Source organism: Gekko japonicus, unplaced genomic scaffold (assembly GCF_001447785.1).
Source record: "Gekko japonicus isolate JY-2015 unplaced genomic scaffold, Gekko_japonicus_V1.1 scaffold212, whole genome shotgun sequence".
NCBI classification, from domain to species: Eukaryota; Metazoa; Chordata; class Lepidosauria; order Squamata; family Gekkonidae; genus Gekko; species Gekko japonicus.
The window spans coordinates 1,481,851-1,506,112 of NW_015161953.1; the positions used below are offsets into that span (position 1 = coordinate 1,481,851).

Consider the following 24,262-nt stretch of genomic DNA (forward strand, 5'->3'; position numbering starts at 1 on the left):
GTTCACTGGCTCTCTATTCCTTCCCTCCTCTCTCTTGGCTGGCCCTTGGCACAGCCAACACCATGCACCAAAATTTACTTTCCAAATTAGGTGGTAGAGAGGATTATGCCTTTTTTTACTGTTCTTTCTATAAGGCTTCAACAGTTCCTTAACACTAACTACTAACAATACACTGTATCTGAAGATGTGTACTTGCACATGAAAACTTTATAACTTGAATAAAACTTCGTTGGTCTTAAAGGTGCCACTGGACTCAAACTTTGTTCCACTAACTACTAAAAGTAACTCTTGCAGGTGAGATGGGGGCTTGAATGAACTGTATTGGTACCTGCCAAGTTGCTACAAAACTTTCTCTTCTACACTTCTTTGGTAACACCTTTTGAACTGCCAGTTACTTTTTCATACCATGAGAAGCATTTATGAAATGGATTCACAACAGTGAAGATATGTAGAGGATGCATTATTATTTGGGAGAATGTCAGGAAGATGCTTAGCTTAATTCAGAACCAATCAGGTCACCAGTTACAAGAATCATTGTAGTACTGTGGGACAACAGCCTCATATATACAAGAATTTTGAATTCATATATAGGTAAAAAGAGTTTCTGCCACATTCTCAGACCATACTTAGCAGTTTAAATAGTTTTTAAAATCTATTTGGAATCAAGATAGGTTTAAAGTGAAAGTCTAGAAATATGCAGAACCTTATTTTGCATTCTGAGCAATATAAGAACTTCTTGGTGAAATTATTTTCCATTCAGAATGTATGTGAACATTGCACAATATCCCCATTCATATTCTGAACCAGATAGTTATGAATTTCAGCAACATTCATCAATATATGTAATTCTCAACATGGCCAAATCTATGGATACTTAAATCTGGAAATTGGAGCCATGGACAGGCATGACAGATCTTTCTACAAACCTGGAAAAAAAAGATTTGTATAAACAACTGAAACCTAAAGAAAAAATACACCACCACCCCTGAAGCAGTGCTTATAACTTTAAGAATGGATGCCCTCTGAAGTGACCTTTGAGGGAGTTGCTAGGCAATCACAAAATTATTTCCAAGCTTCAGGTCTTGGTTTCTTTCAGTAAAAGGCAGGGGAAAGGGGTAAGATTCTCTCCAGAGCTGTTTTAGCCTTTGAAGGAGGACTCATTGGGGCTAAGCCTGACAGCAACCACCAGATAACTTGATAACATGTGCTTTGCTTTCCATACCAGCAGTCAATTTGGGCTAAAAACACTTACTGGGACAGACCTCAGTGCCGCAGCTGGGTGAGGGGGGCAGGCTGGCTGGTTCCTGTTCATCTCTGGCATCCTAGGCAATTGCCTTAGGCCTTGACCTTGGGTAACCTCTTTGTCCTCATTTACAGCTTGCTTTTTAATGCTTTGAAACACTGCTTGTTTTAAGGGGCTTTATAGAGGGTTGAGTTGTTGTTGTTCAGTCACACAGTCAAGTCCAACTCTTCGCGACTCCATGGACCACACCGTGCTTAATTTCATGTTTCTTGCATTGATAACACTGGGGGGGGGGGGTGAGTTTCATTTCCCAAATGAGAAGGGAGCACTCACTGGAGAAGACCCTGATGCTGGGAAAAACTGAAGGTCACAGAAGAAGGGGACAGCAACCAACATGAAATGAAGGCAACTAACATGAAATGAAGCAAACTCTGGAGCACAATGGAAGACAGGAGGGCCTGACGTAATGTGGTCCATGGGGTTGTGAAGAGTCAGACTCAACTGTGCGACTGAACAATAACAAAAGAGTATCATTTTTGTTTGTTCAATTTTTTATTACAAATGTTATTTTTAAATCTCACCAACTGGTACAGCTGTAAACCACTACAAGTATCAGTTTGTAGAATATAGTATCAAAATATTTGAAATACGTACATAAACTCCCCCTTCTAAACTGATTCAAAAAATCACTTGCAGAATTGTTACAATCTTCTTGCGCCACTGTGACCACTTGTTTGAAAGCATTTTCTCTCTCATAAAAAGCCAGAAACTGCCTGGGCTGCTTTCTCATAAAAAGCCAGAAACTGCCTGGGCTGCTATGTTTTGAAGTATGCTGGAAAAGGTGCTTTTCAGTCCATGCTACTTGCAAGGTGGCCTGTAGCACTAAATCTTCTAATCAGCTTTCATATACATTATAATGCAATAAGTTTTACCTAGTTGTCTTACCTTGCTGGAAAGGTAGCAGAATATATAGCATCTGTTTTTCTTTTCTTTTCCTTTAACATGGTGGCACTTGAAGTACTTTTTATATTTTTTTTCCTATTGAAACTATAGCAGATATTAATTTCCTCAATAATTTAATAAATAGGTATTCGTGGTAAATGAAGTCAGCATGGTTAGAGATCTGAATCTGGACTGGGGAGAGGCAGGTTTAAATCTTCATTCAGCCATTAAGCCCACTGGGTAGCCTCAGCCTAAACTACCTCATTGGCTTGTAAGGATAAAACGAAGTAGAGAAGAAACCTGTATAGTTTTCTGAGCTGCTTAGAAGAAGGGTGGGATAAAGATTATAGGTAGGCAGGCCCCAAATAAAATATAATAAATCACAACAACAAAGTCCTATGGCACGATACTAGGAATTCCAGGCCCCCCACCTCTTTGCCACTGATCAGCTGGCCAGCAGGGGAGAATTACCTCCCCCCAAAAGGGAAGAACACCCAACATTTCAGGAGATTGCCTTCTGTACTGATGAAGCACAGGCTGGGGTCCAGCAGGGCAAGTCACAGGCAAGGTTGTAGAGAATAACCAAAGTCCAGTCCAAAGGTCAGGGGTTTCAGAGAGCAGGTTTACCAAAGTCCAGTCTAGGGTCAAGGAATTCCAGGCAGCAAGTCCAGTCTGAGGTCAGGGGTTCCAGAAAAGCCAGTGGTCAGTTCCAGTTCAAGGTTGCAGAGGTCCAGTTGCAGCAAGGTTACTGACTCAGTAGCTAATTCTACTACTTGCATCCACAAACTGCTGCTTCTTCCAGCTGAATTTATAACCAAGTCCCAATGAACTAACCTCCCAGCCAATTACTTGGCAGTCATCCTGAAACTACTCATTCGTCTCTTCAATTGACAGCTGATGATGGGCCATGAGCCTCACATTTCTTCTCCTTTCTTGCAGCTCTAAGTGTCTTTGACAATAGTGCTGTAAGAGTGTGGGTGAGCTAGATGGGCTGAGAGTGGCTTCTGAAGACTTGTTTACTGCTTCAGAGCTACAAGGTGTTGGCTTGGTTTCAGCTGTAAACCGTGACTCCTTTTTTTTATGCCCCCCAAAGGGTATTTTTGATTTGCATTTTCTATAAACTACAAAAACTACAACTAAAAGTTGGAAGGGGGAAGGAAACTAAAACCTTATCACTATAACTATGGGAAATGGGAAGATGACAAGCTAATACATAAAAACTACTTGATAGGGAAAGGAAGCCACTATTCTAAACTATTTCATCTATTGGATTTGGGGAAAGGAAAGCTAATACATGTTACGATCTAATTAGCTAAAAGTAGGCTTATTAACCTAATGTTACAAGTTTGGTATACAGGTTGGTTTTTACAGTATTACTTTAAGAATATGCATTTAATAGCTTAACACAAATTCTGCCTTTAATAACTGTTGTTCTTGTTCTAGAGTCTTTTCTTCCTGCGTTTATTCGTTTTCATGAGTTTGGGGGTGGCTTCTCCTTTCTCCGATTCCGATGTTTCTGGTGATGTGGAAGTAGTGCTTTTTGAATCCTGTGAGTAGGGTTCTTCTTCTTCTTCTTTTTCTGATCTGGTTTTGAGTTCTTTTTCTTCTTATTATATTTTGAGTTAAACATTTAGTCCACAAATTTTTTGGCTTTTGGAACAGAGTCAGTCCTTTCGGTAATAACCATCTGTATGGTACTCCCTTTTTTTTTACAGAGTGAGAGTAAGCATCCTGAATAGTTTCCTCCATTTTCTGACTTCAAAGGGAATGTCTTTTAGTATTTTTATCTCTTCATTCTTAATTTTTAAGGGTTTTCCCATTGTAGGTTTTAACACTAGTTCTCTGGTTGATCATTTCGTGAATTTTAAATAGGATTCCCTGGGAATTTATTTTTCTTTATAAAATCTGGGTAAGTCCTGTAGGCTACATCCATCTCTTTCACTAGGTCTTCCTGTTTGTAATCCATTAATGGGGCCAAAGCCTCCGCCAAAAGTTCTTTTAAGTCCTCATTCTTCTCTTCAGGGATCCCATGGAAAGGTAGAACATATGTAGATCTTTCCAGCTGGAGCTGTATTAGTTGCGTTTTATTGAAGGACCTTCCTTCTCTGCTTCATCTACTCTCTTGTTGATACTCTCAGTCTGTTTTTCCATTTTTTCAACATTTTCTCAGTTACTGAGGTTCTTTTATCCATTTGATTCAGTTGTTTTTGAACACTGTCCAGTTTGGCATTGAGGTTAGTCATCTGTTCCATTAGGGGGTGCAGTGCTAACAGTGAAGAAAAGTCTGTAGTTACTTCCTGGTTCTGAAAGGGAGTCATTGGTATGTTATTTCCGGTCACCAGTTTTTTCTCCGGCACCCTCCATCCTCTCCCAGCCATAATATCAACAAGAAGTAAGTTTTCCAAAACAAGGCAAAAGTTATACGATTTAAATCCACTTTGTATATATTGGCAGTTTTTGCATTTGCTTAACTTCTAATGCACTTATTTTAGCTCTAAGTCTTTTTATTTCCGATTTAAAACCGCTTTAAATCTTTTTCAAAAAAGATTGGTCCCTCTCCCTCCACACTTCAAACTTAGGTGCTTCCAATTACTACCAAGATTAGTTTGCTTTTTCACCTGAGCCTTGCTTAACTCACAGTTTGGAGACCTGGAGATCTTTTGAAAGCATTTTAAAGTTTTGATGGTAGTCGCTTGCTCCGGCAGTCATCTCTAAGTGCCATATTGGCTCCACGGTGATGGTACCTTTTGGGGATAAGGTGAGCCTCAATTCCTTGGCCGTTGCTTTGGAAGAGGCTCTCCTCAGCTCCCCAGGCTGAGGGTCCCCTACAGAGACCCTGGGGAGGTCCGGGACGAACTCGGACACCTCCCGTCAGCCGGGTCTTGGCACGTCCCCATCACAGCGAGATGGGATGCGTCCGAGCGGTGAAGCCGATAACCTGATCTCTTGTTGTTCTCCTTCTGGCTCAGAGCCAGTTGCTCAATTACTGTATGAGAGCTAGCAGGTAGCTCTTCATCTGAGAAATCTGAGCCATCACCCTGCACAGACTGACTTATGACACCCACATGACTTCAACGTGACCTGGAAGTGACATAGACACATTGGGGACATCAGGGCAACACTCTGGTTTTTTGGCAAAAATATATATGGTAGAATTAGCATCTACTGTAGAGTTTTTGCCCCAAAACCAGAGCATCTCCCCATGTCCCCAACATGCCCACATCACTTCTGGGTCACGTTGGAAGTCATGTGGGCATGTCACTGAAACATGCAGTGAAGCTCCCTGCTCCTGGTAAGCCCACCCCCATTCTTCGCCAGCTCTCCTGAGGGACCTAGTAACCATGCTGGGTACTAAAATTTAAAGCAGTTAATTTTGCTTGCATTTATTCATTCATGCATTGCATTCCTCAAGCAGTTTATTAAAAAATTAATTTTGGACCAGACAGGTAGATGTTCAGAAAAATATCTGGGCTTGGGCTCTTGGGCTATAATTATGTGGAAATTAAAATATTGTGTGTCCAAAAAAGAATACCTAGGGCACAGTATTTCTTTACATTAGAAATTAAGCTGGCACCTTGTATAACACTTGCTATTTTCCCTCCAATGATTCATACTGTGGTTACTCATAATAGTTTAACCATAATATTTTAAAGAGAAAAAAATATTTTATAGTGACAAGGACATGTGGATGACCACTTTAAACTGGCATAGAATTGACAGCTTTCTAGAGGACTTTTTTTAAAAAAAATCTAATACTACTGCTGAATCTCTGGTCCAGTGGAAACTCTTTAACAAAAAGATTTGAGGATATCATGGAACCCTGACAGGAAATTAGCAGAATATTGGGAGACATGTCCTAATGATAACAGCAGAATGTATATGGTACCAATTATTTTATTATTTATTGATTTATTTACATTATTTATAATCCACCTTTCTCATTGAGATTCAAGGCAGATCACACAGTGTAAGTCAATAGAGTTAACAGGATGAGACATTGAATAAGCAATGCAATAGGATTAGATTTGACAAAGCTGAAACAAAGCATAAGTATTAGCATGACATGTTGAGCAATGCAGAAATTATTTGTGTAAAGTGCTGTCAATCACAGCCTACCTATGGCGACCCTGTAGGGTTTTCAAGGCAAGAGAGTAACAGAGGAGGTTTGCTATTGCCTTTCGTTGCATAGTGGTCCTGGTATTCTTTGGTGGTCTTCCATCCAAATACTAACCAGAGCCAACCCTGCTTAGCTTCCAAGATCTGACAGGATCAGGCCACCTTGGGTCATCCAGGTCAAGGCAATGCAGAAATTACATTTTAGGATAATACTTTCAGCAACAGATAGGACATACTATGCACAGTGGTACACTCCACTGTCCCTCTCCTTTCTTTAAAGCATATTTCTGAACCATTGTGTTATAGTATATAGCCCTATTACCTGTGGATGAATGCCCTCCTGAATAATTCAGTTTTGCTGAGGTTAGGAATGCTAACTCCATTTTGTGTACTCTTGTAATTTACAGTGCAACCCTAAGCAGACTTACACTCTTCAACATCCATAGAATTCAGTGGGCTGAGAAAGGTATCACTCTATTTAGGATGGCACTGCTAGGGACTTCTGCAAATGGGTTTTCTAAGATTCCCTGAACATTAGTGAAATCTTGGAGTGCATTCTCTAAAGTCTCTAGATTGTGAAATTAAACGATCTCTATAAAATTTAGAACAAGTGTTCTAAATGCTGTAAGAGCTCCTTGGAGCTCAAAATTATGCTTCACAGAGCTCTTATAGCATTTAGAATAAGTTTTTTAAGTGTTATAGAACCATTTAGAATGCAGCTGCGGCTAGAGTTCTGTTGGTTTAGTTGTTGTACAGTCGCACAGTCGAGTCCGACTCTTCGCGACCCCATGGACCATCTCCCGCCAGGCCCTCCTGTCTTCCGCAGTCCTCCGAAGTTGGCTCAATTTCATGTTCGTTGCATCGATGACACTGTCTAACCATCTCATCCTTTGCCGTCCCCGTCTTCTTTGACCTTCAATCTTTCCCAGCATCAGGGTCTTCTCCAGTGAGTGCTCCCTTCTCATTTGGTGGCCAAAGTATTTGAGCTTCAGTTTCATTATCTGGCCTTCCAGGGAACAGTCAGGGTTGATTTCTTTGAGGATTGACTGATTTGTTCTTCTTGCAGTCCAAGGGACTCTCAAGAGTCTTCTCCAGCACCATAGTTCAAAAGAATCTATTCTTCGGCGCTCGGCCTTCCTTATAGTCCAACTCTCGCAGCCATACATGACTACTGGGAATACCATTGCTTTGACCATGCGGACTTTTGTTGGCAGGGTGATGTCTCTACTTTTTATCATGCTGTTTAGGTTCGCCATCGCTTTCCTCCCAAGGAGCAGGCGTCTTTTAATTTCATGGCTTCTGTCACAGTCTGCGGTGATCCGGGATCCTAGGAACGTGAAGTCTGTCACTACTTCCACGACTTCCCCTTCTATTTGCCAAGGAGTGATGGGGCCGGATGCCATGATCTTAGTTTTTTTGATGTTGAGCTTCAAGCCCACTTTTGCGCTCTCCTCTTTTACCCTGAGCAAGAGGCTCTTTAGGTCCTCTTCACTTTCTGCCATTAGAGTGGTATCGTCTGCATATCTGAGGTTGTTGATCTTTTCCCCAGCAATCTTAATTCCCGCTTGTGATTCATCCAGGCCAGCATTTCGCATGATGTACTCTGCATATATATTAAATAAGCAAGGTGACAGTATACATCCTTGTCGTACTCCTTTTCCTATGCTGAACCAATCAGTTGTTCCGTATCCGGTTCTAACTGTCGCTTCTTGGCCCTTATACAGGTTTCTCAAGAGACATGTGAGGTGGTCTGGTACTCCCATCTCTTTAAGGACCTGCCATAGTTTGTTGTGATCCACACAGTCAAAAGCTTTAGCATAGTCAATGAAGCAGAAGTAGATATTTTTCTGGTACTCTCTTGCTTTCTCCATAATCCAGCGAATGTTGGCAATTTGATCTCTAGTTCCTCTACCTCTTCGAAACCCAGCTTGTACTTCTGGCAGTTCTCTATCCACGTACTGTTGAAGCCTAGCTTGTAGGATCTTGAGCATGACCTTGCTAGCGTGTGATATGAGTGCAATTGTGCGATAGTTTGAACATTCCTTGGCATTGCCCTTCTTTGGGATTGGAATGTATACTGATCTTTTCCAATCCTGTGGCCACTGTTGCGTTTTCCAAATTTGCTGGCAAATGGAGTGCAGCACTTTAACAGCATCATCTTCTAAGACTTTGAATAGCTCTAGTGCAATCGCCCTGTACAGCTGACTGCAGAGGTTTGGAGCTGCAAAAGCAAGATGCTCGTCATCCAGCCTCAAACCTAAATGGAACTATGCAGAAGGGAAGAGGGTGCTGGATGGGAGGGATAGAAGTTAAGAAATCCTCTCTTCATGGCATTCAGTCACCAGTTTCATTGTACCCTTCAATCCAGGATTCCATAAGATTTTGAGAGATTCTCTCTCTTCAGAGCTCATTTCTGGAGCAGGGTGGGTATGGATGCAATTAATTTGGATTGGAGGAAGCACTTTTTCCTCTGACTGTAGTTAACACTCTTGCATTAATCCTCCACTCCAGAATTTGTTAGTTTCTTAGTGGCCAGGGACATTAAGTTTATAGCTTCCTGGACTTTGGAGGAGGGGGAGCAGGTAAAGGTCTCAATTTCAGCTCATTTCACCCACTTCTAAACTCATTCTCCAAGATACTATGAGCTTTTAGTGGCTCAAGCAAGGCAATTTCCTTTCCCCCCTCTGTTTAACCCCCCCCATACTTGCGAACTGCTTTCAGTTCTGTGGCTTCTGGAGTATAAGTAGGTTCATCAGGACATTTTGTTTTTCATTTTAACAAAACATTTAAATAATATTTTTCAGCACATCTGGGGAGTCCCCCAAGCATGTGGAAGCTCTGTAGTGTTTATTGGTGATTCTGTTTTGCTGTCCTAGTAAGAAGCGCTCAAAAATTATGCTCACTTCGGCAGCACATTTATTAAATTGACTAAAACTGGAACAATACAGAGAATATTAGCAAAAGTTACCATAGAAGGGAAAAGTCATATGCATGCATGAAAAATCACCAGGGAAAGAATCAAGTGACTAGGAATCTCCCATGGGACTAGATGTCTAGCCTTTGTGTTTGCTAGCTCTGATATCCAGTCAGTAGCCTGACCAAAGTTTGAGAATAGATTAATGTGAAACTTCTAATCCACTGTGAATGTAAGTGATACAGTTCAGGAAGGTGGTATTTTTGCCTCCACTAGCAGCATGCATCTCTGACCCTAATCTTTTCTTCTATATACGTTGTGAATGCCTCTATAAGGTCAATTCCCATCTTTCTTCCTTAACTGACATTCAGAAGTCCTCAACTTTCCATGGCGTCTGGGAGCACAATGAGTATGCTCAGTCCTCATGAAGTCATTTAAATATGCAGGGAAGGTCTTTCTAATTTACAAACTAATATTGTTTCTGTATACCGTAAGAATCTCAGTATGAAGAAAATCCTTTCTTTTTCATGGGTGGTCTTATTTTATTGTTGCCCTGTTAAGCACAAAACTGTAAACCAGACTGTGAAAAGGAGCAGTGATACTTCTGTTGATTATCATAATACTAGGAAAAAGGCTCATTGTGGAAATAAATACAATGAGCTCTAGAAAGAGGCTCTGGATGGGTGCCTTGGCCTTGGGCACGCAGTGTCAATTTGCTGTGGCGACCTCAGCAGGGTATAATGACACTGAGTCCACCATTTTCTCCAGCGGAACTGATCTCTGCTACCTAAAGAACAGTTCTAATTTTGAGTGATCTCCAGCCCTCACCTGGAGATTGGCAATGATGGTTCCCCAGAAGGGAATGGTTGGTTTGGAAGGTGGAGTATATGGCTTTGTACATGTCCGAGGTCCCACGCCTCATGAAACCTCACCCTCTCCAGGCTCCATCTCTCACATCTCCAGGAATTTCCCACCTGGAGTTGGCAACTCTATCTCCTTCCCAGCCAATCATCCACCTACCTTTATTTCCCCCTCACTCTTCTGCTTTCCACACCCCACACACCTGCAGCCTCTCCCATGCTCTGAAGCCCTGACTGCTACGTCACATTGGCTATCATACAAGGGCCACCTCAGCAGCATATAAGAATACAGAGCCCACCATTTTCTCCAGGGGAACTGATCTCTGCCATCTGGAAAGTAGTTATAATTCTGAGTGATCTCCAGCCCTCACCTGGAGATTGGACACATTTTACCTCAGAACAGCAAACTGTTTAGAATGTTAGAGGCAAAAGCCAATCAAGTTGCATATGTGAACAACCTCTGTGTTCTGAGGCAAAGGACAATGAGGCTGCATATGCAAATAACTTCTGTGCTCTGACTGGCTATGGGGGGGGAGAGGAACAGTAAAATGTTTAGAATGTTGGAGGCAAGACTCAAGCAATGCAGCCAGTGGATAGGGACAGATTCTGAGTGACACACCAAGGCGCCAACCAATTCCAGAGCGTGTGGAATGTTCTAGAGAAGTGCCACCACCATTCGGCTTTTATATATAAGGGAGATATGGTAGAATTAATGTGTAAAATATATTGTAGTGTTTCCGCAGCAAAATGATAGGATCCTTGCTACCATGAGCTTATTTTGAGAATGGGGAAGGCAACAGGGGAGGGGGAGCAGATAGGAGTGAGACAAGGCATCACAGGATGAATTATATGCAGGGTTTGCTGTTCAAGCCTGCTATGGCACCTCATTGGGAAAAGCCCTAACAAATACTTATTTCCCCCCCTGATATTTTCTTCTCTTTTTTTTCACTGGGAAATGGAGAACAACAGATGGTTATCAGTCAAGAGTAACTAGGGAAACCATAAAACCTTCACCAATTGCTATGGAAATAGCCATTTATGTGTTTGGAATGCAGTGTTCATTACTTCAGCAATTGGGCACTGTAAAACGAGAATGTTGTAAAAATCCTGAAATTGAAAAGTGGTAAGGCAGGGTAGGAGGGAGGAGGCTTCAGATTTTAAAATAATTTTTTTTATTTTTGAATCTGCATTTTAAATAACACTTATCCACCAAATAATTCAAGGCCGAATTTTAAGATGTCACTACACTCAAAATAAAATAAGGCCAGTTATATATTCATTCTTGAAATGTTCAGAAGAGCCACTGAGACCAGATAGGTAACTAATTAACCCATGTAAATATGCTAATAATGTGTCCTGCTTTAACCATTATTTTGGGTCCCAGGGGCATGGGGGTGGGCTGCAGGCAAGGAACTGACACCGACGCCTACACTTTTGAGAATTATGTCCATACCACAGAGTTATTTATTTATCATTTTATACTCTAGACTTCCTCTAAGGAGTCAAGGCATGAATTTCTGTTACATTCACAGCACCCTTGTGAGGTAGATTAAACAGAGCAATAGTGAAATTCATAGCATACCAGAGATTTGATACTAGGTTTTCAGGCACCAAACCTAATATTCCAGCTACTGGTTTATACTGCTTCCCAGTGTATACTTCAGGCAGTGTCATAATTATGCAAGCCCCACCATGCTAACCATTCTGTGGGGAGTGCTGTTTGTCATATTCAAACAACATTTCCTAGGATTCCTGTTATCTGGGATTCTGCCATATTATCATTCAAACCAGCAGGCTGAGATGGGGATTTTGAATTGTGCTCCTGGTGTGAATATCAGGCATGTGACAAGGTTACTGAGCTATGCAATTTTGCAACTTTTCTGATTTTATTTGTTTTGGGAAAACAGCTCTACTTTGTGAAACAAATTACAAATTAATGTTTGGGGAGTTCGTCAGTAACACAAATAGCACCTTTACTGAGGCTCAGTCAGGCCAAGAGTTTAGACAGAGACAGCCACTGAACTGTATGAACCGGGTCTTTCTCAAAGTTTTGCTGTGCTCCTGGAAGCTGATGTGCACAGCCCTGTGCATTCTGTTACCTGACATTACACCAGACCAGAAAACAGACCATAAAGGGGACAAGAGGACTCGATTTATTAAGCGGGGGATTACCAGTCTACCTCTGCAACTTGTCTAGTTTTCTGAGCACTGGCTGAGTGTTGCAATCCTGGGTTCACTGTGTGGCTGGAGGTAACATACAACCACCTTACCACTTGGCTATAGAAACTACTCAGTAATTGGACTACATTACATATGAATAGTATTTTAGAACCTAGTTAAGTCCTCTTCAAATAATTACTATATTCCACTGAAATCTAAATACTTAATTTTACAGATTGGGTTATACAGGAAACAGATTCCCTATGTCTAAACTGACTCTTCTGTATTTCTGCTACATGTTTATGGTTTGATATGAAAAACATTAAAAGGCAACTTCTGTTTCATGAGTGTTGACTGAAGTTGAAATATCTTGAAATATTATTTATTCTAATACTTCTAATAATAATTAAACAACGTTCATCTAAAGACATCCTGACAAACAGACACAGTATCATAATAGAACTGTATAAGAAAGTGTTTTATGGAAATACCTAAGCAAATTCTTGGTCTGTTTAAAATAGATTTATTAATAGTTTGCTAAATGCAGAAATTTTCTGTTTGGTGGAGGGAGGTAATAATAACATTTTGTGTTTTCAGCAAGTGCAGACCTAACAAAGCATTCCCCTAATTTAGAAAGTACTGTGTAAAAGTGTCACAAAATAATCTTATTATTACAGACCAGTACAAAATGTGACATAAAATATATCTATTATGTGTAAACAGTTCAAGATACTTTCCAGAGTCATCCAAAGCAGAGTTATGCCCTTCTAATTCTATTGAAATCAATAGGTTTAGAAGAATGAAACTCTGCTTAGATAGCACTGCATATCATCTGTTAAGTTTTCTTGGTGTCTTTAATGCCTCTTGATGGTGTTAAAAAGATTCAAATGTGTTGATTAACTTACATTCCAAACCTATGCTTTTACTTAGAAGTAGGTCACATGCAAAAAAGAATTCAAAGATCAGCAGCCTGAAAGATTTTTAGTTTGAAAAACACAAAGAAAGTTTGATGAAGTTTAAACCCACATCAGTGTGCACAGGTTTTGCTGTTCTGCTGCTGCTTTCCAGTATAGCAGAAGTTATTTCGTAAAATTAAAATGTATATGATTTACCTGAAGGGAACCTGCAATATTTGATTTTCCTGGATGCTGGATTTTTATGCTGATTTCTGATTAATCTGGGTCCAGAATATAATGTCAGTTTTATTTTGCAATCTCTTTGGAGGAGGCATAGAAAATATATCCATGGGCTAGATACTTTCATTTGGGCAATGTGCTAGCCCTACGCATGGTAGGGAATGCACCTTAAGTTGCTGCCTACTTGATACACTGGAACTGCCTCTAATGCCCATGGACATTCATGGGTACATATCATTAGATTTGAAGTCTCCATATGTATGAATGAAACACTACATTTAACGTAGCCTACACATGGAAACTTCAACAATACTGCAATGTACAAATAGCAGCAGTGGTCAGGATGGCAGTTTGGATAGGCACAGAGGCAAGATATTCCCTCCATCTACTCTCACAGCATGTATAAAGCCCATTGTTGAAATAGATGTCATTTATGTTCTCACACAGTGTAGTATGTGTTCCTCAGTTGACCCCAAATTCTAGTGTCATTATTCAGATTTGAAACGCTTTTTGCTTGAGTATCTCAGATTTATATTAGTGCAATTCTTTTCTCTGGACCTATCCTTTCCAGATCCGAATTGATTAGCTATAGAAGACTTTAAAATATTATAAAAAGAAAAGCTTTAAAAATGGTAATATGTGTGCTTATGTTTATAAACTTCATATACCCAGTAAAAGTCATCCACTTTCTTCCTAGTGTGTCTTTCCGCTATTTTTTCTGTCTTTGTTGATTAGCCTGCCATGATTTCTAGTTATTAAACTGTGCTTTCTAGGATAATGATAATGATGATAATAATTGTTATTTAACACTATTCCTCCATTAACAAAAGTATAGCATTTAGTTTATTATTCTAAGTCTATAGAATTTAGGCACTTATATAAAAATAATTTCACTGAAATAAATGTGCTTAAGATCAGGCTGGAAGTGATCACTAGGTCTGGCAGATAATTAACTTTCAAGCTGTCATTTTGAGCAGCTGCATTAACATTCACCAAAACAAAGAGACAATCGTGAATTCAACCATAAGGTTACTGAATCAAAATATTTCTGTTATTCAGTCAAAAGATGTGTTTAGTTGTTGAGAAAGAAATGAGCATGGCAGCATAGCACTTGGATTCCAAATTGTAGACTGTTAATAATAGCCACTGTGTCATAAATGTTAAATACTGCAAGAAACAGTTTTTAATGAAGTAAACTAATGCAGTTAGTGAACTGATACGAACACTATCAGATATGTGGATATGAAAAAAAATCCAATTCCACTTAAGCTACTAGGAATTTGATAACAATTTGCTTATCCCGATCTTTTTTACTTAATATTATTTTAAACCATTTTGTTATTCTGTCAGTAATCCTTAATTTCACCATCAAAGAAATGAAATAATAAATACATGTCTTTGATTTATTCTGTACATAAGAAACTAGATTATCCCAAACAAGCCAACCACAAATCTCTGTTAAATTTTCAATGTAATTGAAAGATATTTAACTGTTTTGAGACTAGAGTGTAGATTCCTTTTGTCTAACTTCTGCTTTGCTGCCCCCCACCATGACATTTTAAGACTATGTAGCTAACTGAATGACATGCAAAAAATCACCCAAATTCAATGTTAGTCAAAGCTGCTTTTGTCCAATCTGGGCCTTTCATACAACTTTCTAAGACACAGAGTTTGTCCCAAGTGAAAATAATATACCAATATTTATCTCAAGAAGAAACAGCAACAATATATTTATGATTTGTTTTAGCATATGAGAATTTAATATTGCTAGATATGCTGATGAAGTTTGCAAATAATGGAAATAACAATTCACAATGCCTGCAACTCACTTTTGTTATCATTTGGGCTTCCTTACGCTCAGATAATTACTATGTAATTAAAAATTTCAAGCAGATGTTATTTTGTGCTTCTATAGTGGGCATTCGTCAGACCAGGCAGCTAGGACTTCAGTTGATACATACTCAGAACTTACTTGATCATTTTTAAATGTTACTCCATCTCAGATCCTAGGTGAAAAAACCCTGTCCTTCCTGACATTTGAAATTGATTTGAGAATTTTAAACTGGCACTAGAATTGAAAGAACCTATAGCCTGGCTTTGTCTGTGGTCAAGTAATCTAACCAGAAACCATAGATAAATTATATATTTATAGTTTTATTTGTTAAACATTTCTATCTGACCTTTTGTCGTGGTTCAAGGCAGTTTACAATAATAGTTAAAACCATTCCCAGGTAAAACCAAAAATAAAACAGCAAATCTCAACTCTCTCCCTCATCCCACCTCTTTAAAAGATGCTTGCCATTCATGTATACCCCTAGGGCAGGCCTAGGGTTGCCGTCTCCCCGATGGTCAGGGGTTCCCCTGATTTTGGGGCCCCCAATCTGCCACAGCCCAGCTGGCTGGTGGGGGAAACCTCACCCCTAGGAAGCCCCCTTCCAGTGCCACTGGCATGATGACATCACCTGGAGTGATGTCATTGTGTTCCTGACATCGGGGGCAATGCTCTAGGTTTAGGGCAAAACGTAATTGTTTTGAGGCCAAAAAACCCATAGGGTTTTGTCCAAAACCTAGAGCATCCCTCCAAGCATCAGAAATGCAATGACGTCACGTCTGGTAATGTCATTGCAGTGTGTGCACTTTGCGTACATGCCAGAAGATCTTCAAGGAGGGACTGGGAGGGCCCACACTGGCAGTCAGGTAGGACCTGGCAACCCTAGGCAGGCCTGTAATGCAAATGTGACCATCTAAAAGTGCCAGGGCTAGAGGGCTTTTGGTCTGACCCTTTGGGGGAAAATGCTGAACAATAAACCACCCAATAAATACAAAATCTGGCAAAACCAATCAGTCATTTAACATACTGTACATCTGTTCCAAGATAACAACCAATCTTGTGTGAGAAATCGTGCAGCCAATAAGGGACCAGGGCATTGAAGGGACAAAGACTGTTCCACGGTTGTTTAGGAAATGCACTTCTGCCTGCCAACCTACACTACAATTACCAAGTGGCATTATGAGAATATTCATACGGCAAAACATTATGAGCTGATTTTTAGAACCTCCTGGAGAAAAATCTGGTTTCGGTGGGTGGAGGGGTTTGTTATTGTCAAATATATGTATTAGTATTTTTTACAATTATTGGACCAATTATTATTCATAGAGGCTGCCCATCATTCAGTGTTATTTTCTCATTTGTTTCTTTGTTTACCTTAAATTGATGCATTTCCTTACTTCACAAGAAGTCAGTAAGGAAAAAAAAGTATCCTTCTTATTCTTCTATTTCCACAAGCTACATTTCTTTGCACTACCTTTCCCAAAAAAAAAACTGTAGAATCATATTTATGATACTGAAGAACAAAAAAGGAACATTATATAGTTTTAAAAGGAGATGGAACCCTAGCTGAAAGAATCCTGTGTTTATTACCTTGGAAGGTATTTTTTTAAATTATATGTTTGGGTAACTTTGACATACAGTAATTGATTAAAACACGTTTGATATTAGCATCATGTCATTCTTAAAAGAATGATGAACAGTGATAAAATTATTTTCCAAATGCACTTTTGAAAACAACCTAATGGCTGTTTTGAGTATTATACTGTACAGTAAATATCCAACCAATTTGTACCTCCTACTGTTTGACTACACCATATGAAAAATTTGACTGTTCTCCTTCTGATGTGGTTCTTTTAACTGTCCCTTGCAGCTCAGAATATGACAGCTGCTCCTTTGTCAATTATTTAATATATTTATGCCACCTTTCAACACTATGGTGGCTTGCAATAAAACACAACAATTATAAGTACAATAAAAAGATGAACTTCAGTAAAATCATAACAGTCATTAAAATACCTTCCCCGATATCTCAAAACAAAAACCAATAAATCCAACAGTTTAATAGCAGCATCACAGTATCAGCAAGTCAGTGAATAACCCCCCTCCAAATGAAATGCCAACCTTAGAACACAAGCAAATAAACATTTACCTACTGTCGAAACCCTGGAAAAAAGCACTGTCTTCTGGTGTCTAAACCTCATTGGATGAAAGAATTCTACAAACAGGGTACCACAACAGAAAAGGCCATGAGTGAAGTAGCCACATCTCTCAGATACACATGGGTGGGGCAATCCCATAGTTATGGGGTGGTTCACAGTCCTCTCCATTCCTTTAGCTACACCAATACCCTCTCTGTTCCTTTGGCTACCCCAATAAACTAAAGCAATCGTGCGTGTTAGTGTAACTAGAACTGTAAAACCTTTTTTCATTCTTCACTGAACTATGATGGTCAACTATAATTGAAGTTCTCAGAAGACCAAATTTCAAACTATGGACCTGGGCAAGGGTGTAGACTTTCCAATTTCCTGGGCCAGAGTCCCCCCCCCCAAGCCTGGGGCTTAATAATGGATTGCTCAGGTTGGCTCAATACTGCTGATAGTGCCTGACAAAACACGGTTAGTAGCACTCCCGCCGGGACACTCTCAGTACAGGGGAGCTACAAGGAACATTATTTGTGGTTTTGCAGAACAATGATTAACTCCAGATATTCAAGCTGGGTGGTGAGGGGGAGCCTCAACTAATAGTGACTATTATTTCCAAATAAATTCTGCTCTCTCTGTTCAGTCTGCTGGTGTTTCAGGCACACAGATCTTTTGAGAGAGATACCTGTGAGGGAGAAGTTGCATTTTCTTCCTGGCCCCTTGGCGCTGGATAATCTGTCCCACAGGAAGCATAGCTCTCAAGCCTTTCTGAAATCTTGTTTAAAGAAAGCCATCAATTTGGCAAATTAGTTCAAGGTGGGAGCGTCCGCACATGTGTGAGGGGGGAATCCGGGGGTCCAGAGAGCAGTGCATCCCTCTGGCTAGTGGGCACTTGAGGTGAGCCGGTTCCGCAAGAGAAAGCGGCTGTGGCGTCACAATTACCTGAGGTGGACAGCAGCAGCAATGATGACCTGCCAATGGGCAGTGAGGGCAGGTGATCCTGCAGCCCGCCAAGGTTGCTGTGGGTCCTTTTTGCCCCTGAGCCCGGGCCAGAGGAAGAGGTGTGGGGACAGCTGGGAGTGGGGCGGGGGAAGAGACAGCCAGCTGGGCCACCCTGGCCAGGCCGAGATGAGGGGCAAGCAGGCCAGACCCTATGGCATGCCTTCCTCTCGGGCTGCACGGCCAGAGGAACGGGAATCAGTCCCCCCTGGAAAATTCTGAGGGGTTTTTGGAGGGGTAAGCCCCCCAGCCCCCAGTAGTTTATGCTTATGGACCTGGGCAGGGGACCCTCAAAGCAAGCTTCTACTGAAGATCCTAATAGTTGAGCAGGTTCATATAAGAGCATATGGAGTTTGGTTCCAAAGTATTTACGACTAAAGGTAAGAACACTATGAATTGAACTGGGGGGGAGAGGAACCTGATCTTCACTGAAGGCACTAAAAATCTTCCAAAACTTGTGTGATGTGTACTTAGCAACTTGTCTAGTTGGTGGCCATGTTCTTTAATGTGACTATACATACTGTTTCAGGCTAGAACTTTTAAAAGCCACTTTGGGTTTAGATGTTCTTTTTAATCTGGGTGTACATAAATCGTACTTCTGCAATACTATGTGCCAGTAGGGCATATGTTCAGCTCATCTAAAATTAGTTTCAGTCTTAGTAATTTCAAGCAGGCCGATGAAATGTACACGGCTTTCTTTTTATGTTACTGTATTAACCTAGAAAGGTCTTGCAGCATATTCTTTACAATTTATTAGTACAGTTATAGCACATTTCATGGGAAAATGGGAGAATATAAGCATGTTCTATTTCAAACCTGGTTCCCCTAATTACCGTTGAATTTGATAGAATTGAACGGGGAGAGTATATGTTGAAAGGTCTGAAAGTTCAGGATGCCTTCAGTGCGAATATGCATTTTGGTGCTGAAATTTAACTGAAATAACAGGGAAACTACTCTTTAAGGATTTTTAGGATAAGCGCTATGACGCTAGTAGTGGCATATATAATTCTGTGGTATAAATGGTCTCATCTCATTATAGGAGGAAGTACTAATATTTTGATTTTAGCTCTACTATATCTAGGAAATAAACTGCTAGATTCTGATGATTTTTGTTTTGTCATTCCATAATTTCTTTTAAAACTGTACTTGAATTGTGCTACTTATTGTTCCTAGTAGCATCTTGTGTGTCTTGTGAATTATGCTACTTACTGTTCCTTTTAACATCTTCATATATTAAGCCACACTTAATGTGTGACTGAAAATTCTATTCCTCATGAAATTAAAGTATTTTGCCTCAAATAATCCCAAATAACCTGTTACCTTCCCCAGCAATGTCCTTCTGTCTTCCAGGTACCGATGTAAGAATATAAAAAAAGCCCTGTTGGAACAGATTAAAGGTTAATGTAGCCCCAATATTATGTTTGCTTTTGGTGGCAAGCCAGATGCCTCTGTGAACCTTATAAGTTAGGCATGATGCGAACAGTCTCCGCTACTGTTTGTGCCCAACATTTGATATTCAGAGATACACTGACTTCAAAATATTGTAGACTGTATTCAGACACCACAGACAAACGGAAATTCGTTTCGATTGTGATGGACATCAAGCTAGTAGCCTCCTTACCTTCTTCCCCTATCTTGATTTTGGAATCTTTCAATAAAATCCAGTTTGTTGTGACATCTGAATGTGGACGCTTGGCCCCAGAGAAACTGGAGTTTTTTTCTTCCCCACAAACTATGATTCTAAGTACATGGCTTCAGAAGCCAGTGCAAGGCAGGCGATTGTAGAATAAATTAATACACCATTCTGAATGCAAAGAACACCTTTCAACAGTATATATTGCGTGATGGGGGTGGCATGGGGTGAGAATACCCAAAAGCATTCCTATTTTCATTTGTGGAAGTAATTAGGTGCTGGATTGCAATAGTCTTTTGTTGCATGGGGAGAAACTAGATTTTGCAAACTCAACATGCTCTACCATTTTACTAATTCAGATTGGTCTGTTATAAAGTCGGGAGTCTACTATGAAATTCAGAGCTGCTTATAGTCCATTCCTAAATAGAGCTACACCCTTCTAAGCCCATTGACTTCAGTGGACATAAAAGGGTGTAACTCTGTTTAGGACTGCATGCCTGCATACTTTGGGTGTAAGTTCTCATCTACATAAAATTATAAAAACATTGGATTTTACTGTTAGGAAAATCTCATATGGAATTAGTTGATTTTATGAATAAGATTCATTTTTACTAATATTTCTTAATATTCTATAATTTTAACAAGTTATAGAGCTCACCTTTGAGACTTAAATTTTCTCAAAGTAATCAAAATAAGGCAGATATAAATATTTACTAAATGCCAAAGTAAGCAACTGTAAGTGATACCTGCAAAGGCAAAAAGTCATTTATAGTGTGAGTATATTCATGTATTTACTCATTTATTTCCATTTTTAATCCATAAAAATCTGTGGACAACCTTACCTTATAGGAACAAGATAAAATACCCATAGAAAACATGAAATAATTTTTTAAGAATTCCTCTTTCTTGCTAAGACTTTAGCCATTAAAAGTTTTATATATACTACAGTTTGTGCATAAGGCATATATATTAAAAGAAATAAAGGAGGTAGCATGGTGTACACTAGTTGCCTTTCTTTATGAGCCATATGCAGTGGGGTCAGTATAATAATGTCTATATGTGTAGTGGGCTATATCCAGAAACATGAATGCATCTGGTTGTGCTTGGGCAAAATGTCAGCACAACCATTGTGTTTGAGCATTATTTGAGGCAGTGAATGCTGCACAGGTTGACCTGTGCTAATCTGCCTTGTGCCTGAGTCGGTTATTATGGAAACAACTGGTCAGATTCTGCAATGAGCTATTTTCTTACTTCCATTTCCTTATGGTTTGGGCACGCCTGCCTTTATCCAAGCATATTTGGATGTATCCAAAGTTAAGGATTCATTCTGAATGTAGATATTTTAACATGAAATTCCTTGATTAGATCTAGCTGTGGCTTTCTCTCTTGCTTGATGCACTTGTGCTGATTCTGTGCTCAGTCAGAAGTGTTTCAATAGACAGGCCTACCAGATGGGACCAGTACAATGCAGAATGCATTGAACCACCACAGACATTTGGTGCTTGGAATAATAAAAAGACTATAAAATTAGATTAGTTGAGTGTAATTTGGAATTGGTATATTCCCCGTGCACCCTTGACGCTCTTGGGAAGATAAAGCCTTGAGATTTAGTACTGTCAGGACAGAGGACTACAACTTCCAGTAAAAGGGAAAAAACAGCATTCTGGGAGGTCATAGAGGGCAGCCCGGTGACCTCCAATGATTTACAGGCCTTTAGCTTAATGAAATTGTTTCAGTGACATGACGGTAAAAGCTCATAATGGATTGGATGCCCTAATGTAATGAAATTATTCCCTTCTGCCTTAGAGGGGGGAAAAAGCGCAATTAATATTTACTGAGACCTGACAGGCTTCAGTGTGCTGTAGTATGCAGCTCTTTCAGACAGTCAGTGAGAAGAGACAGAGCAGCGTGGCAGGCTACAAGCAAGCTTCCTCCTGGTGACAAGCAAAGACTGCAAGGGGGTGGAGGGACACCTTAGTGACAGGGGAGATTAGAACATGGTGCTCCCAGGCAGCATGGTTACCAGGCAAGCCTTCATACTTTTCCTTCCTTCCTGCAGGCAACTGGACAACAATCAGATCAGCTGCATTGAAGATGGAGCCTTTCGAGCCCTGCGTGACTTGGAGATTCTGTGAGTTGACTTTCTGGTTTCTTTTGTGTATCTGTGTTTGTGTGCGTGTCTATGTTTGTTTGTGTGTATGTTACTCTCTCCCTGTGTGTGCTGCAGTGCTGTTTTTTTCCCTCCCCCTTTTTGTTTCTTTTTTTTAGTTAAAGTGTATAACCAGCAAGGAGAATTTTCACACTTAATGACTAGCCATTGCTGTTAATTAACCATGACATGGGGGCTTCAGTTCTTGTGGTCCTAAGTAACACAGAAAAAAATTCACATTGGGTTTTTGTCTTGAACAGATGGAATTTTAATAGGTTTCAAAGCATGTATACTCTTTGGTATACATACAGCTAATGATATAGAGTAGAGTAGGGCTAACAGGTTTGAGTGGCATAATATTTGGAACCAGTTTACAATTGACCTAGACAGTGAGGATAATTGCGAAACATATAGAAAGGCCTTTAGCATGATAACTCAGCACAATGGCTAAAAGACAGTCCCATTATGAAGACAGCTAATATAGCAGATCTTAGTATTATTATATTATGAACTTCACACCTCTCATTTTAAAGCTGCAGTTTAAGAAACAGACTCACACCATTTATGTTTGAGTAGACCAGATCGGCAATGCTCTAAATGATAAATGGGGTCCACGTTATCAAAACTTACTCTACATTATAATTATATTCAGAGAGGGTGTTTTCAGCAGTATAAACAGGTACGTTTTTATACTTTTAAAATGTTCTTACATATTCAAAAATAATATTCTAAACAATTTCAGTATTGATTTTAATTACTTTATTAGAAGTTTTCAAATGATACAAAGAAAACTTCAATGTCCAGCTTTTTCCTCCTTCTTTTGAAGTTTCCAATTCATATCTGAAGTCAAAAATTTTCCAAAGCTGTGTAACTTATTAGGCACATCAAGCGCTGTGAAAAGTTCAAGACTGAAGGTAAAGGCAGTTTGGGCCTAGTCAAGCCTAAGGCCCACAAGGAAGTTTCTGTTCAAATAGAGGTCAAGATATAAAATTCTACATACCTTATTTGCAGGCTAGGCAAGTATCTCAACATGGAGCCTTGTGGTCTTGCAGAAGGAATTAATATCTTCAGTAGGTGTTCATGGTGTAATTGTGCACTTGCCTGTATCTAAGGCCCTTTCTGTTCCCTTTCTTAGTTTTATCAGTGCATAAGAAGTGGATTGCTTGACTGTTCTTTGGATATATCTTTAAGCATGTTATTCTTCACATACAGTTCAAGCGCTAGCGCACACAAAATATATTGCTGTTTACTGAAAATAATAAACATATTGTTTTGAGTTATGATTAGAAATTGGAGAGTAAAGCCACTGATCAGTAGCTTTTTAAAAATATCATTTGAAAAAATAATACAGTATTGATTTGGTTGCCATTTTAAGCAATAAGTAACAAATTTTGTATGTTTAAAATTGGTTTGTGCTGTGGATGTAAACATACTTTTTCCCATGACAACTAGTTCAGAGGTTTTGCACAATATATGTTGAATGACAAAATAAACTGTACTTCCTGTGGCATCTTGAAATCTTTAGATTATCCAGCAAGTTTTTCTTTAAATGTTCCTAAACTTGCATATGGCTCAAAATTTGTCATGGATATACCACGTTCTTTGTTTCTGATAGAGGTTAAAACTTCTTAATTTTGTGTCATACATGTTAATACTGTTTTCAGAGTTCTTTCACTGCTTCTGCAGCATAATGATGTATTTTAACTTAGATTTTCCTCAAGTACTTTTAGAACACTGGTTGAAACCATACAGAGTGGTTTTAAGTGCACATGGGATGCCACAATTCATCTTAAAAGTAGATCAAAATTTTTAAAAAAGAAACTTGAAAATGAATGTTGACAAAATAACTTGAAGGCACAAAGACTGCAAATGCTCCTGAGTATTTTTCTTATTCCATTTGATATAATCATGCTCTCACTTCTAGTTAATTATACAAAGAAAGGTGTGTTTCAGTATTAATGTGTAGCGGAGTAAATTGGGGAAATACCAGTCTTCCATTGGAAGAATTCAAAATGACATCAAACATAAGTCTGAATTTAAATTGTTCACAGAAAATGTGTGATGGTGAATTTCTTCATCTGAATTATAAACCCATTTCGTGAGTACTGATAACTAATTACTTAGAGCTGTAAGTGAAG

At 39.5% G+C, this 24,262-nt stretch overlaps 1 protein-coding gene across 1 annotated transcript in view; it reads left to right on the forward strand.

Moving 5' to 3' along the window:
• The window catches only part of SLIT3 (slit guidance ligand 3), a gene marked incomplete at its 3' end in the record, with an annotated part of 512,561 nt that overhangs the window by 432,096 nt on the left and 56,203 nt on the right, over positions 1 to 24,262 (forward strand). The window contains exon 6 of the mRNA XM_015429462.1: positions 22,035 to 22,106. Within this exon, the coding sequence (XP_015284948.1) occupies positions 22,035 to 22,106 (72 nt within the window). The remainder of the gene's footprint in view (positions 1 to 22,034; positions 22,107 to 24,262) is intronic.